Here is a 16,452-nt window from a genome sequence, read left to right on the forward strand (position 1 = left end):
CATATATCTAAGTTTAGTAAAAATCCATATGGCGGTTAGGCCTAGATAAGAAATGAGCTCTCTAGCGCCCCCATTTTGTTTGATGGGGTCAATAATGGAGGGGTCCCCTCAGATTATGTGTGGTCATATGCCTACAAAGTTGCGTGGTGATGGGTGAAACCCTTGAGATGTTATACACCTTTATGTGATGAGCCACGCCCTCCGCAATATTCATTGCCTTATAGAAGCTCAGTTTTAGTAAGTTTTCCAACTTTTGCCAAGAGGGAACTTTAGATATTGGTCCCTAGATTATGTTCACCCAGTTTCATGCAGATCGCTCAAACTTACAACAAAAGTTTTGTTAAATGATTTTCCTGTATTTTTATTTTTTTCAGAGATTGTATGTTCTCCTATTGTAGCTCTGTGAACTGAATGTAATGATAATATATGATTTGAAGCTAAGTGCTCTGTAAACATCTCTCTTCATCTTCTCTTCTACCTCAGTGCAAAACTCTTTATCTTATTAATGAGCACTCGTTCCTACATGTTCATTTCAGAACAACAACAAGGATAACATCTTTTGAGCTCTAGTCAAACACCATTAACACAGAGATGTTTTCAGGTGAGTGGTGTCAGAGTAAAAAGAACATTTGATTTGTGATGTTTGTGTTTCTCAGTGTTAATATGAGTCAACAGTGGCTGTGTCTCCGTCCTGTCTCTGCTTCTGTCTCCCTTTTTGTTTTAAAGATAGTTTCCATCTATGTCTCCACTCCCCACCTCCACGTCTTCCACCACCACATCATTCAGCATTACCCCTCGCTCTGTCCTGCCTAATTTCTTTTAAATCCCTTTTAGTTTTCATAAAAAAAGCCTCTGTCAGTTAGCGTCTGTGTCATCTCATACGTCTTTCCTGTTTCCTTTTTTATTCCTTTCAGACACTTTCGTCTGTTTTTCTTTCCTTTGCAGCGACGTTGTTGAGAACACTGTCACACATATGACGCTTAACATTATTTCACACTTTGTTTATGTGACAGTTTCATTCACGTGTTTGAGTAAGTGAACACTTAAACTGTCTCCACAGCTTCAACTTCAGCTGAAATCTCTCACTCTTCAGAATAACAGTTTAACTACTTCCCTCGCTGACGTGCAAACTCATTATGTCACTGCCTGAAGGGTTTAAACTGGAATTGAAACTTCAAAGTGATTTCAGCTGACACCTCAACTTCTCTCAGTGACTGACACTTTGTCTTAACTTAAAATGCAAATCAGTGTTTTACACTCAAAAGTCACATCATAACCTTCTTTGATCTTTCATTCTTTAAATGAGTTGCTTATTTGACAGCTAGCACTAGCAGCTGCTGTCGTTGTTCACATGCTAACTGACACTTCTGCTATTTACAGAGCATAAACTATTTCTATTTCCATAACTCACTATTTCTGACACTTAAATTTCAACTGAAAATGTCTTCACTTCAAGGACAGTTTATCTTCTTTTAGCGTTTAATCAATGACTGATATTTCCGCTGCTCCCTACAATTAATATTTTAAGAGATTTTAACTTTGTTTTTCTTTCTGTCACAGTGTGTACATCAGCAACTTTTCCCGTCAGCAAGCACACTTTATTTTCTCCAGAAAAGTTTGTCTTTTCTAGGTTTTCTTCTCCTTTAACATCTCCATCTCCTCTTTCTGTCTCAGCCCCAGATCCCTCCCTGTCCTCCTCCCCCTCACCTGTGCCCAGGTGTAAGACATCGTAAGGTCCGTCCTCGGCGTCCACCCTGTCTACTACGACCCTCTTTAACATGTAGGGCCTGTTGACCTGGGTCAAGATGGGTCTGCCGCCCAGAGGCAGGACGGGCTCCCACATCAGCTGGTGCTGCCGCATGAAGCTCACCACCTCGTCTGGGAAGTCTTTGGTGGACTTGTGGAGAGCGTCGTACGTCTCGCTGGGACACTGGAGGACAAGTCAGAGAGGTGAAAAGGTCAGTGAGTGTGTTGGGAGTCTGCATAAATCTGTTATAGAGGTTAAAATCTGACCTTAAAGAAAAGGATTTGTGAGTTTGCAGAGATAAAGTAGATACCAAATTCATTCATGTGGAAATAACAGATGATTTTCTCTGTTCCACACTAACACCTGCGCATACACTGTTCAGTGGTTCCCAACATGGGGAAGATAAATCTGAAGGGTCACAAGTTCATCAAAGGGAGTAAGAAACAAAATGAAACACATACATGTTGCACTAAATTATATTTTTTTGTGACCTTTCTCAAATTTTACTTTAATCTATTCAGGTCTTTGAAAATCGGATATATCAACACAGTGTAAAAAATATTATTACATCTTAATCATATTTCCACTCTCACACTTAAAACAGACACCAACAACACGTTTTTCAACGACACATTGTAGGATTTCCATTGACGATGTTAGCACCAGAAACTGGTTGTTTTTAGCAACGCACTGCAGCATACCCAGTGGTGACTGTGGCACCACAGCTGAGTGTTTTTAAATGACATCTTGTGGCATTTCTAGTAGCCATTGTGCCACCAAAACTGGGTATTTTTTGGGAGACATCTCAGCATTACCAGCAGTGATCATGGCACCAAAACAAGGTGTTTTTAGTGAGATATTGTGGCATTTCTGGCAGCATTAGTGCCACCAAAACTGGGTATTTTTTTGCGAGACATGTCCACATTTTCAGCGGTGTTTGTACCACCAAAATAAGGTGTTTATTAGTGACACACTGCAGCACTTCCAGCAGCAACTGTAGCACCAAAACTAAGTATTTTTGTAGGACTTGTCAGCATTTTCAGCGACGACTGCGCCACCAAAACTAGGTGTTGTTTAGCGTCACATTGCGGCAGCCATTGTGCCACCAAAACTAGGTATTTTTTGCAAAACACCACAGCATCTTTAGCAATGACTGTGCCAACAAAACTGGTGTTTTTAGCGAGATATTACAGCATTTCAAGCAGCGGATGTGCTACCAAAACTGTATTTTTTGGTGAGATATTGTGGCATTTTCAGTAGCAATTGTGGCACCAAAACATTTTTGTAGCAAGATATTGCAGCATTTCCAGTGGCGACTGTGCCACCAAAACTGGGCATTATTTGGCAAAACACTCTGGCATTTTCTGCTATGATTGTGCCAACAAAGTGGATGTTTGTGAGTGGCACATTGTGGCATTTCTGGCAGTTTTAGTGCCACCAAAACTAGGTATTTTTTTGCGAGACACCACAGCATCTTTAGCAATGACTGTGCCACCAAAACTGGTGTTTTTAGCAAGATACTACAGCATTTCAAGCGGCAGATGTGCTACCAAAACTGTGTGTTTTTTGGTGAGATATTGTGGCATTTTCAGTTGCAATTGTAGCACCAAAATTGGGTATTTTTTTGCGAGATATCTCAGCATTTTCAGCAACAAATGTGCCACCAAAACTGTTTTTTATAGCAAGATATTGCAGCATTGCCAGTGGTGACTGTGCCACCAAAACTGGGCATTATTTGGCAAAACACTGTGGCATTTTCTGCCATGACTGTGCCACCAAAACTGGGATTATTTAATGTGGCACCAAAGTGGATGTTTGTGAGTGACACAGCGTGGCATTTCCAACTGTGATTGTGGCACCAAAACTGAGTGCTTAAGACCAAAACATGATGTTCATAGATAGAGTAGTTTTTTGCCTAAACATAACCATAATATTGTTGAAATGTAAAGCTTCAACATATCGGCTACAAAGTGATGTACAGATGTTACATATCTGTGGTTTGCAGAAACGCACAGTGCCAGCAGTTATTCTAGGCACTGGGTTCGGCACACAGAGGAGGAAAGGAAGATGATGTGAGGGAGGATAGGAAAATATAATTTTCTGCCTGTGTCAAAACGTACTTTATGCTGATTTGCAGAGTAGGTCATAAGTTTCCCCTGTGGAGAAGATAAGATGGAAAAAGGAAAAATGCAGAGCAGGAGAGACGAGTATGCCGAGGAGATGATATGAAGATTGATGAACTGGGTGAGCACTGAAAGAAGACGTGTGCAGCAAAGACGATTTAGTTGGATTAGTTAATACTGTGGACAGGTGGAAGCCATTACTCTCTGTGCACTGTGGACGTGTGCGAATCAGTGATCAGAGGTTGTGACCACAGCATCTCTGTGACTGTTGCAATTTGGTTTTAATCATCCTGCCTGACCCAAACACACACACACATGCACAAACACTGACGTGGCCGACCTCCTCTGCAATCAACCCCACCGCTCCACAGAGAGCTGAATTCCCCAGCAGGGAGGATGAAATAACACCTGACACACTCAAACTCTAAAACCTCGGCCGTCCTGACAGGTTGAAGCTTCCCAGAGGAGTTTACTGCTGAGGTGTTAAATCACCAGAGGGTCACCCTCTCACAGCTCCATCAGCTTGTTTTTATTACCCGTGTTCTGTGTGTTTGGAGTCCCATCTCACAGGAAATACTAAGGTCCTCACACACACATAAATACCATCCTGTCATCAATAGATTTACTAAGAATTATGGACCATGAACTTTAATAAGCAACTGACCTACAGCTTTCACTGTCCCCAAAGGGTCAGCTCATCACAAATACATAAACAGATTTAGTTACAACGTGCAGAGAGTTTTATCTGCAGGATTTTGTCACAATCTCAATGCAGTGGATGTGAATATAGTTTCATTAATGATTATTAAGAGGAATTTTAAAACCAAAATAATCAACCTTAAACTCAACACCACCAACTATCTCACACAGGAGTGCTGGAAAATAAGTCTGTTAATTTTTGCAGGACATATTAAGCTATGTTTTTTGTAGGTTATCGCTGAGAGTACTTACAGTGCCAGGTCTCGGGTAGGGGATGCGGCCCTTGTACTCCACCCAGCGATAGTCAGGACCTTCTTTATGGGCAAACGGCCCGTTGAAAGCAGCTCGGATAGATGCCATGGAGAACACACACACTGCTGAACCACGGAATATAGAGCTGGGAGACAAAGAGAAAGAAAGATAAAAGTTAGAGGAGGAAACGTAGAGAGTTTGAGGGAGCGATTAAAAGCAAAGGAATGAGAGTGAAGAAGAAGAAGAAGAGAGAAGGAAGGAGTGATAAAGAATAAAGGGAGGGTGGATAAAGAGAAGAGAAAAAACAATAATTATTCACATTATTAAAGAAAGACAGAAAGTGATGAAAGAATGAGATGATGTAAAGATGATGTAAAGGAAGAGGGAAAGACAGAGAGAATAGAAGGAGAGGACAAGACTACAGCAAGGATGGATAAAATACTAGGAAAGGAAGCAAGAAAGGAAAGAACAAGGGAGGAAAGGAGAGTAAAAAGAGGTGGGAGAGCTTTATTGCATCAGGGTTACAATAACAAAAGCAGCTGGGCCTCTTCACCTTTGACCCTGACACCCACCCACAGCTGACGTCTGATCCTCCACACCCCTGGGCGTGCACGTGGCAGCAAGGAGTGTGCATGTAAAGGAGGAGGAGGAGGAGGAGGAGGAGATCCTCCCAGTGTTCTGTTGTTCTGACTAACGACTAAGGTTTAAGATGCTTCCCTCCGTTGTGAAAGCAAACTTTATACAAACATTTTAATAAAGTCACAAAGAGTTATTTTTACTCATGTTTCTCAGTTTAGACAAAAACAACCCAACAAAATGGATAAATAAAAATGAAAAGAAAGGAAGTAAGTATTCTTCATCAGAATCACAAACCTTGCACCAGACTGTAATGCAACACAATTTACAGAAAACATGTAAAATAAAAAGGATGTCGCGATGTCGTGGTCGTAATAACACAAATCCAACCAATCCCTGAGAACTTTGCACGACCTTGCAATTTTTCCATTCATCATAACTTTTCCACAAATTTGACCAATCATCATATTTTGCAGTGAGTTTAACCACTCAGCAGTCCCCCCACACAACATTACCAAACATACTTCCTTGTTTCCAGCTGTGAAGAAGCAGGAACGTCTCAGCCTGACCAATAAAAGTTACTGCTGAAGACAATGCAAAGAAACTCCCTGATGTTCTGCATGACAGTGGTTAACTTGTTTTGCACCGTGTGCGCCATTTTTTTGAAACACCAAACAACATAAATATGACATTACTGCAAAACGCACCCAGAGAATGTCTGAAATGTGCTGACATCAAACAAGACAAATCACCATGACAAAGGCTGTTGCATCCACATCTACTGTGAGTGCTCAAGAATCAAGGTGACTTACATTAAATATACAGGTTAGGGTAACCTCAGTGTACTATGAATCACAGATGCAGATCAGTGCAGTCATATTCTCACTGAAACAAACTGCCGTAGCCTGTGGCCTTAAACATTGCAACAGAGTCCTGGAGGGGCTGATAAATGATAAAAAAAAAACAACTTTGGGTGCTTTTACAGCCAACTTCTTTGGTTTGATTAAGAGATGAGACTGATGATAATTTACTGTTATTTTCTCTATCAATTGTTGTTAAGGGGGACTTCTTATGCTTTCCCATATTTTATGTCACTCTTACACAGCAGCATAACAGTAAAATTAATAACTAAAACACTGAATATTCAGATTTGTCTTTAAGATTTTTATTTCATTTATATATATATATATTTTTTTTTTTTTTACAGATTTAGGGTGGTGGCTTGTTCTTGAAGTCAGTTCTCTCTTGGTTTTGCGCAGGGTGGCGAACCCCGCACAGAGCTAGTTTCGAGCAGCGCAAACCGAGGCGCGCTCAGTTTGGTAGTTTGGCAGACCGAGGTGCGCTGAGATGGGTGTGGCGGCGCAGCAGGGGGAGGTGTCGACAGATCCAGCTTGGCGCAGTGACAGTTTCGCGCCAAAAGGCTTCGCCGAAGGTGCGCTAAAAGCTCGCCAGCTGAAACCAGGTCTACTGTCAGCGCAGGTGGAGCGCAGCCGGTGGACAGTGCGCACACGTCACCAAAACCTCACAGGCAGGTTTCCAGAATATCAGGCACATTAACAATGCAATAAAAAGCCACAAAAACCACTATTCAATGCAACTATCTGCAATCAGCACATAAATGTATCTCTATATCGACTGTCCCGTCACATCTGATGTCAGATCAAAGGGGATTGGCATCGTTTGCAATTGTGGTGACCTCCTCCCAGGCTACCTTTGCATCATCAGCCCGTGGAGGTCTGCTCGCAGTTCCGTATATTCGGACACTGAGCCGAGCTGAACCGAGCTTGGACCTCCCGGACCAAAACATCAGTTTCCTCCTGGGAGAAGTTTGGCCGTCTGACGCTGCTGCTCTCTTCTGCCATGGCGAATTGAGTAAACTCTCATTATGCCTTCGCGCGGTGCATTTAAGGGCGAGGAGAGGGGCTCATTTGATTGGTGTGATGTGTGTAAAACCCACTCCACGCCTTCTCTCCTCCCTCTTTCCGACTTGCGCAGGTAGGAGGGACGGAGGCGGGAAAGAGGAGTAGCTGTGCCAGCACGCACAGTGTGCCACACCCAGTTCGCCCAGTCTGCGAAACTAGAGCCCATAAAGTCAAGCCATGTTTAAATAAAACAACTGCACTTGGTAATATTGAAATACATTCACTAAACAACAGGGCGCCACTGGGGGAAACAGCAGACCTGGAATTCACAATTGAACTTTAATCTACATGGAAAACAAACTGCTTTTGACCCGTTTATACCAAAATGATCCTTCAGGGTTTAATCCCTGGTTGTCAGCCTGCATTTGGAACCACTAAACCACAGAGCTATAGTCCACTTTGCATTGATTTATTTTTCATTAACAGTGCTCTCTGTAAAGTATATTTCCTGGTATGACTGTGTGGTTGAATGTATTCTCACCTGGACGTACTGAAGACACCGTAGATGGTCGGGTTTTGAGGGTCCTTGGTCTCCAGAACAAAGATGTCCTCTGGAAAAACAAAGTGACAGAGTTAAAATTCAACATGAAGAATCAGGTCAGATTCACTGATATCTGAAATGATATGTTCTTTCTATACGATAACCAAGTTCTGTTTAGTGTTCATACTGCCTCATTATTAGCTTATTAGCTAATACATTGCTGTAAATAAAAAAGAATCATTCAGATAGAGTTTATAGCTTGGTGAGAAACAAGGGAGGAGGACAGAGGGAAGGAAAGGAGGAGACTGTTCTTGCTTGTCAAACTTTGTCCTCTTGTCAAAGTTGAGGGAGAGGAAAGAAAGAAGGTGAGACAGCAGGCACATGAAACCAAAGGCCTGCTCCAGAAGAGTTTAATGAGGAAACAAGGGTCGTAAAGAGGCCGCCAGAGAGGAAGGAAAAGGAGGGAAGCGTTACCGAGCTCGTCGAACTGCGTGTCGACTCCAGACGGGCCGGGGACAGAACACACCAGCCTGGCTTTGAGGAAGGTGGTCCAGCGGTTGATCAGACTCCTCTTCCCGCCCACGTCATTCTGGATTGAAGGAGAGAAAAGAGACGAGAGAGGGACGTTTAGAGGGTGGATGAGTGGAGGAAAATGAGAGGAAAGGGGAGAGGAGAGAGGGAGCACAAAAAGGTGCTGTAATTCACTATCTTTCTCTGTTCTCTCTGTATTAAGACCCCTGCACCTGTCAACCACCGTCCATAGGAACAAATCTGAGATAGTCTGAATACTCAGGTTTATGTCTTTTAAGTCATTTTCACTGTTTCCTGTGCTTGTCCTTGTCTTTATTACAGGAAACTGAACACTTTGGGGGGTTTGGAATGCTTGCAATCTGCAGATGTCACTTGGTGCTGAGAGACTGTGACAGGCATATCCATGAAGATTCAAGCAAGATGTGGAGACTGCAAGACATTACGCCTGTTGTCATCCTGCGGTTTCTTCTCCTGTCTGACTCTGTCTTTTTTATACTGCAACACATTTTGTATCCGTCTCTGTGTTTGTACCTTGCAGACTCGAGCCACGCGGCTGTACACCCTCTTGTCCCACTGTCCAGCCTCCACCGCCCGCTCCTTGAAGAAGAAGTAGACCTTGTCGTCGTCCGGACTGTGAGTGTCAGGGATGGAGAAGGAGCCAACAAACTCCGGCTCTGAGCGGGAGACGGGACAGTGTTTGTGTGTGTAAGAGAGAGACAGGCTTGTAACATTGTTTTTGAAAAGAGCTCTATAAGAAAAGATTATTGATATTATTCATCTCACCATTGAGCCAGTTGTGATCATACGCTTCGGTCCGGATGTAACGTTGACTGCTGCCCTGGATGGACGTACGGAAGATCGCAGCGTTGGCTCCCATGAAATCTACTGAGGTACCTGCATAAAGCTCACCATCTAAGGAAAGAAAGAAAGACAGAAAGGAAGACACAGATTAGAGCAACTGAAATACTTTTCTCACTGCTATTGAGGAGCAGAATAACCTAACCCAGACCAGATAGCTGCATATAATAATTAACAGAACCAGAAACTCTTCCTTGTGAGATTTATCTTCCTGCTGAGAGTGATTACGTTATTTGACCAATGCAGAGAGTGTTGCAACATTCACAGCACGACAATCGGCTTTATTCTCTTCCTCATGGTGGTCCTTAGTGTAAATATTTACAAGCTGATGCATGTTAGAAAGCAACAAAACAAAGTGATCAGATTGTTAGGTTGTTATTATTTCTTATTTAGCAGTAAATACACTTTGTATCTACACATGTCCGGTGACGACACACGTGTTTGCTCTTTAAGCTCCATCTCCTCGCTCTGCCTCTCTGCCTGCACAACTAACAGACTTTTAAAAACTCAGTTTGACAACTTAAAGCTGATGTTACGGGGCCTCTTTATCTAAAGAATCCAAATGTAGTTGATGTGTTTTATGACCGTTGTGTCGTACAGGGCAACAGCTGACGTCAGCGTGTGAAATGAGTGAAGCAGACCACACACGCCTCAGCTGAACAGACGGGCTGCAGCCAGGAACGAGACAGTGGGGGGACTGTACGCTGCAGAACATTACTGTCACCAGAATATGAATACGGCTGTTAGAGAATGACAGAACATGATTTAATGTATCCACTTGTGTGTGTGAGTGAGTGGGTGGGTGGACACATGGTGCATTATGTGTGGACTAGACGAGACCCACCAGTCAGCCGAGCAGTGAAGGGCTCCCTGGGACTGAAAGGACATTTTCCTCTGCCTGACTCGACTGTGTGAGACAGCATGAACAACGGCTCCTGCAGGAGAGATAGAGACCACACACAAACTCAGAATGACCGATAAACAGCAGGGCAAAGAGGAAACTTCACGCTCTTTCTGATGGATTTCTTCTTGGATGATAGTTGACCATCAGAGCACAGTACAAGCTCAGCAAAGAGGGGTTGATTGATTCTAAGGGACTGACACCAAACATGATGTTTAGAACTGGTGTTTAAGAGGTCTGAATACATTTATGTGAGCAGACCTTGTTGTAGCTGCAAAAAGAAATCTGAATCTGAATTTGACATCACATTATCTGTTTGGACAATAATCTGCAGGAATAAGAAAAAATGTGCCAAAAAATATGAGCACAGAAATTTTAGGTACACCAAGAGTTTTGGCAGCACACAGTAAAGGGTTCAGTGTTGATGTTTTTGTTTTACTTGCCCAGTCCGGGAGGTGGGTCAGAAATCTACTAGCCCAAAATCAGCTTTTACTTGCTGCCATACAGTTTGAGTTTTCATCCACAGTTTCAACCACATTCTCTAACATGATCCAGCTAAACTCCTGTTTCCAGGACAATGAAATGCTTGCTTGCTCTCCAGCTTATAAATGTTGTCTTTACCCGCTGCAGTTACATGTGCAACTCTCCTTAGAGACAAAAAGGAAATGAGATGGCTCACTCCTGAGCTTCTTTCAACATCAGCTCCAGAGAAAAACTATGCGTTTAATATTTTTTGTGAGTTGCTAGATTTACTAGACTGATGTGGCATTTTATTTGCCCTGAGAAATTGGCCACTTCTTTTTGTTGAGCCCTGCAATTTGAGGCAACACTTAAAGGGATAATGCACCCAAAAATGAAAATTCAGCCATTATCTACTCACCCATATGCCGAGGGAGGCTCAGGTGAAGTTTTAGAGTCCTCACATCACTTGCAGAGATCCAAGGGGAGAGGAGGTAGCAACACAACTCCACCTAATGGAGGCTGACGGCGCCCCAGATTCAAACGTCCAAAAACACATAATTGAAACCACAAAATATCTCCATACTGCTCGTCCGTAGTGATCCAAGTGTCCTGAAGCCCCGACATAAAAAGTTGTTTGGAAAAACATCATTTGAACTCTGTTTTTAGCCTCATTGTAGCCTGTAGCTCTGACTGCCTCTCTGTGCACCGCGCTCACATGCGCACAGACTGTGAGACATGGGCACCGCCTTCATGTGTGTGATCCCTACGGACGAGCAGTATGGAGATATTTTGTGGTTTCAATTATGTGTTATTGGACGTTTGAATCTGGGGCGCCGTCAGCCTCCATTAGGTGGAGTTGTGTTGCTACCTCCTCTCCCCTCGGATCTCCGCAAGTGATGTGAGGACTCTAAAACTTCACCTGAGCCTCCCTCGGCATATGGGTGAGTAGATAATGGCTGAATTTTAATTTTTGGGTGCACTATCCCTTTAAGTATTGCCTCAAATTGCCTCAATTTATCATCGTTGTAGGTCTACAGTGATTCTTTAATTTTCCAGTTGTAAAAATGTGTACCCTATACAGTGAATAAATATGTTTTAAAATTTCGTCAGCTAACTAAATGTGCATCCATAACTACTGCCTGATGCCTTTTACTAAAAATTTTGTTGAACCTTAACGGCAGTAGCTAGTCTTGAGTCACCCTGGCTAAGCTAGCTATGGATTCCAAATCCAGAAAAGGAAAAGTCTTGGAGGAAAATAGAGAATTTAATAGTGCATGGACAGATTTGTTTGCTGTCACCACCAACACTGCAAAGTTCAATCACCAAATAATCATAAATAGCTCACAGCAGAGTGGCAGAGTTACCGTCATTACAAGGCTCAAATATGAGTCATGGCTCATTTGATAATAAAGGTTGCTGACCCCTGGTTTACACTGTTGAGTGTCATTATTGAAGGGACGAATACCTCTGTGTTGTGTCCAATGTGCAGGTATGTGCACTGCGGATGGAAGGCGCCGGTACCACAAGCATAAACATGGGTCTTATTGAAAGGCTGCAGCAGCCGCACGAAGTTGGCACACTCTGTCTGAAAATAAAAATAAGCACAATAAAACACATTAACATCTTGTTATAACATACTATTTTTAAATGACTTCATTATGGAATAGAAATAACATGTTTTCTAATATGTAGTCCGTTTCATTTCCCTCTAACTCTGATTTAAGGACACTTACCTCCAGACTTTTCCCTGCCAGCCTGCAGTGTTCCACATGTTCTCTGGCAGCAGGCCAGTGGATCTGAGTGAGAAAACAAAACACAGACAGGTTGTGTTAGTTTATTAATTTATTGGAGGACTGAACTGTGATGCAGCCAACACTGATACTCTGACAGGCTCCGATCAGCTTTGTGTTCTAATGTCTTACAGTATGTGTGGGCAGATCCAGGCTGTCAGGCCTCAGCAGGTAGATGTGGTCTTTCCCTCCGACCAGCAGCCATCCCTGATCCTCGTCCAGTAACAGGGCCTGGTATCCACCGCTGACTCCGCCCTTCCAGAACACAGCCGAACCGTTCCTCAGATCTGACAGAGAGAAAACACGTTTCAGTCACACAGGAAAAATTGCTTCATTAAGTCTTGATCTTATTTGACTCTGCCCCCTCTGACAGTGCAACATTTTGACTTGGGCTACTTGATTATGTAACATTTGCACGTTTCATAAAGTTTCTACAGTTGACGTATATGAGCTGACTTTGTCAACAGGAGGTGGAGGGGATGGCGTAACACCTTGGCGAGACACCTGCCAAACTACAGACCACTGTTCAAAACCAACAAATGGGGCGCTCACCAGCTCACCTGGTAGAGCAGCTGCCCTATGTACAGTACAAAGGCCCTGCTGCAGCGGCCGTTAGCTTGATTCCAACCCGTGGCCCTTTGCTTGTGTCATCCCCACTCTCTCCCCCTTTCATGCTAAATCTGTCCTATCAAATGAAGGCAAAATAGCCCCAAAAATATCCTAAAAAAAAGACCAACAAACAACAAAACTGGCTGTGAGTGATTTCTGTGTTTCCAGCGGATTTTTAGTCACCACATGTGGGTGTTGTGTAGCAACCTGTTGCTGTTTTCCCAGCAGGTTTAGTACCACGAGAAGCAGTTGCTTTGAATCTGTGCTTTTGCATCTGTGGTTTGCAGAAATGTACAATGCCATTTTTTCCTGGTGATTGGGTTTATGAAACAGCTACTTAGTATGAAGATTACTTTTCTTTAACAAAATATATGATCGGTTTATAAAATGCCTTACACATTAACTACCCAGCAGTATATGAAGTTGCTAAAGTAGCTTCACCTGCACCAACTACACCTTTAAAAGGCAGCTTAGATATTAATCAGTGATCCAGTGAAAAAACCTTTGAGCATAATGAGTACATCTACTTTTGGTACTTTTTGATACTGTAGGATTTTACTTTCATAAAGTACTTTTAGTGTGGGATTGCTACTTTTAATTATGATCACAATAACCCTTCCCTCTCTGCAAACATGCATGCACAGCAACACACACAAGCGCACACACAGCAGCAGTTGATCGGTAAGGCTGCAGAGTCTTTGCCTCTCGTCTCTCTGGGGAGTCGCTGCTAAAGAAGGCAGAAAACGACCTGAACAAGCGCAGCAAATTAACCCTGAAGCTCTGCTCGGCCCTGCTGCTCGGCCGTCACACTGTTTGTTCTGTAACGCTGTCAGCTCGGCCTCCCAGAGCTGTAAATGATAACTGGAGCGAGGAAGAAATAATGACGGGGCTCCATTACCAAATGCAATATATCTCAACTGAGAAGATTTATGGTACTTATAATAACAATAATAAAGTCCAAAAATATATTTCATGCCAAAAGTCGTTTGCAGTGTTGAATAAATAAAGTATATAATTTATTTTAAAAATGTTTTCTTTGGGTTTTACTAAAAAAAAATATTTAAATGACCCCATGTTCTCCTCGCTGGAGTCGATTTTCAGAATTGATTAATAGATCCTACTTTCCCAGCTTCTCAAATGTTAATAATTGTTGATAAAAATCATTGGCAGTTGCAGCTACAGTTGTTTGTGCCCAATTTCACAAATGCACTCTCTGATATGAACCTTAAGTTTTTGGAACTATGGATCTCCATTATGCAAAAATCACAACCTACTTTGCAGAATTAATGTTAGCTTTTTGTGTTCCTGCAAACCACACATATGTTACATTTACATTAAAAAATCCACTCTATAATGTTGAGTATCACACTATTAGTGTTGTAGTTTCCTGGTTTTAAAGGCATTTTTACCAACTAACCCTACAACACTGTTGCAGTATTGATATTGAGATATTCAGACTTTTTTTTGCAACATTTCATTTCTACATATCGGCAATGCAGCTCTTGTTACATTAACCCTTTGAAACCTGGATGGACATAAGTTTTCTTGTGTTGCATTCAGGTGCCTTTCACAAGCATGTAAACCTTTGAAAACTGAGCAAATTGGTTTGATTTATTTTGAATACATTCAAAAAGGCAATGAGCAACTTGTCAAGAACTGTCCTGCAAACTGCAAGAAAATAGTAAAATGTGACACGAAAAAATAAACTGTGGGAAAATTATTAGAAAATTATCAAAAAACTAGTATTTAGTACTTTCCCCAGGTCATTTCCCTTTTTTTTTTTAAATTTTTTGGGAAATTTTCCCATAACTTTTATTAAATATTTTTGCAGTTTTTTTGTGTAATTTCCTGTAAAGTTGCCTGTCCTGTGCTGGAATCTGGCCAATTCACTCAGGTTTTAAAGAGTTAAAGTAGATGTAGTGAAACTTAGGTTGTTGTCGCCACAACCACTGCTGGAAATGTGCCGATCTATCATTAAAAAACATGGCTGGTTTTAAGAAGTGGTCGGCTGCTGCTTGCCTTCTTGGCAGCCATCTCACCTCAGTGTCACAGCATCCATCATCCCCTCCTCTTCCTAATGAGAAGCTCATATACATATACATGTAATCTTTAGAAACACTGATATGTAAAGGGGTACAAATATAAAATATCTGAGGTTTGCAGAAAACAATGCCAACATTTTCTTCCTCCTTCTGCAGTAGATTTGGTGATTTTTGGGTCCAGTGTTGGTAAAGCCATGAGCTCCAGCTGTAAATGTTAACTTGAGTAAAAGCCACTAATTAACCTTGAAATTCTCAAAGTTTTCCTGCAGCAGTAAACGCCTGGTGAGTCAGCTGAGTTGACCTGCCTGTGCTGCAAGTAATCACTTGAATGAGTGAAGGAAACTAACCATGAAACTCTTCTAGACTGCTGAGCAAAAAAACAAAAGAAAGAAGTGGACCCCACAGCGTGGATGTGGAGTACAACCTTTAACATGCACAGAGACGCTGCCGTGTGTCCTGGTGGGTCCAGAGACGGCACGCTGTGGCTTTGAATGCAGCACGGCACATTTGTTACACTTCACCACCATTTAAAAAGAAATAAATCACTGCTCTGACAATCACGCTGCTTTCATCAGCAGTGACGGGACACCAGAGTTTCTGCTCGCTAATCAGCCGTGAAAAATACAGAAGAAAAAAGACCAGAGCAAGAAGGAAAACATCAACTGCAGAACTAGTTGGGTTTATTTATGCAGCCTTTAATCACACTGGTCGTAAAGACTTTCACATTCCCCCCTATAAAAATAATAAATGAAGTGATGAATGAAAGTGATTCCTCTCTTTTTCTTTGTTTTTGTCCAGTATGCCTCTTTGCTTAAATGCATTGTGTCTCTGCAACTCCTTTTTTCCTTTGTGTTTCTATTCAAGTTGCACCAGTGTAAAGATACCTGCGCCTCAGCAACCAATGCTTTTTACACCGATTTAAAAAGTTAATTTTAACTTTAATAACTTGGGGAAAAAAACCCAAAGTTTCTAAATATGCATTGAAGAAAGAGACAACTGTGCAGGAAACCACTGAACTTAAAAGTGCGATGATTAAATGTGATATTATGGCTAAAAGAATAAAAGGAATGACACATTTTAAAGGCAGGCTGAACCTCAGTTTTCAGAGCAATTTTAAGTTAGTAACTTAAATTTACACAGATCAGCCAAAACATTAAAACCACTGACAGGTGAAGTGATTAAAATTGATCATCGCCTGACAATGTTCTGCTGGGAAACCTTTGGTCCTGGCATTCATGTGCAAACCACTTGATGCACTCCACCCATCCACCCATGCAGACTTAGTACTCCTCCTACATGTCAATGACACTCTAATGGCAGTGCCCCTTCCAGCCAACTCGATCTTACTCCGAAGTCGTCCATTACCGGCGCTTTTTTAGACTTCTGGTGTCAGACACTGATAAAAAAAGCCAACCTTCCACATCAGCATGACAGGCAGCCGGTTATTGTTATTGTGTAG

The 16,452-nt window shown here is 42.1% G+C and overlaps 1 protein-coding gene across 1 annotated transcript in view; it reads right to left on the reverse strand.

Annotated features, from left to right (window-relative positions):
- LOC117256972 (semaphorin-3D) overlaps positions 1-16,452 on the reverse strand; it is a 144,374-nt gene that overhangs the window by 22,007 nt on the left and 105,915 nt on the right. The window contains exons 3-12 of the mRNA XM_033626719.2: positions 12,475-12,629; positions 12,286-12,348; positions 12,018-12,137; positions 10,034-10,124; positions 9,115-9,243; positions 8,863-9,005; positions 8,275-8,389; positions 7,801-7,870; positions 4,822-4,966; positions 1,708-1,930 (exon numbers count right to left, since the gene is read on the reverse strand). Coding sequence (XP_033482610.2) covers positions 1,708-1,930; positions 4,822-4,966; positions 7,801-7,870; positions 8,275-8,389; positions 8,863-9,005; positions 9,115-9,243; positions 10,034-10,124; positions 12,018-12,137; positions 12,286-12,348; positions 12,475-12,629 — 1,254 coding nt within the window. The remainder of the gene's footprint in view (positions 1-1,707; positions 1,931-4,821; positions 4,967-7,800; positions 7,871-8,274; positions 8,390-8,862; positions 9,006-9,114; positions 9,244-10,033; positions 10,125-12,017; positions 12,138-12,285; positions 12,349-12,474; positions 12,630-16,452) is intronic.

This window comes from Epinephelus lanceolatus, chromosome 1 (genome assembly GCF_041903045.1).
Source record: "Epinephelus lanceolatus isolate andai-2023 chromosome 1, ASM4190304v1, whole genome shotgun sequence".
Lineage (NCBI taxonomy): Eukaryota > Metazoa > Chordata > Actinopteri > Perciformes > Serranidae > Epinephelus > Epinephelus lanceolatus.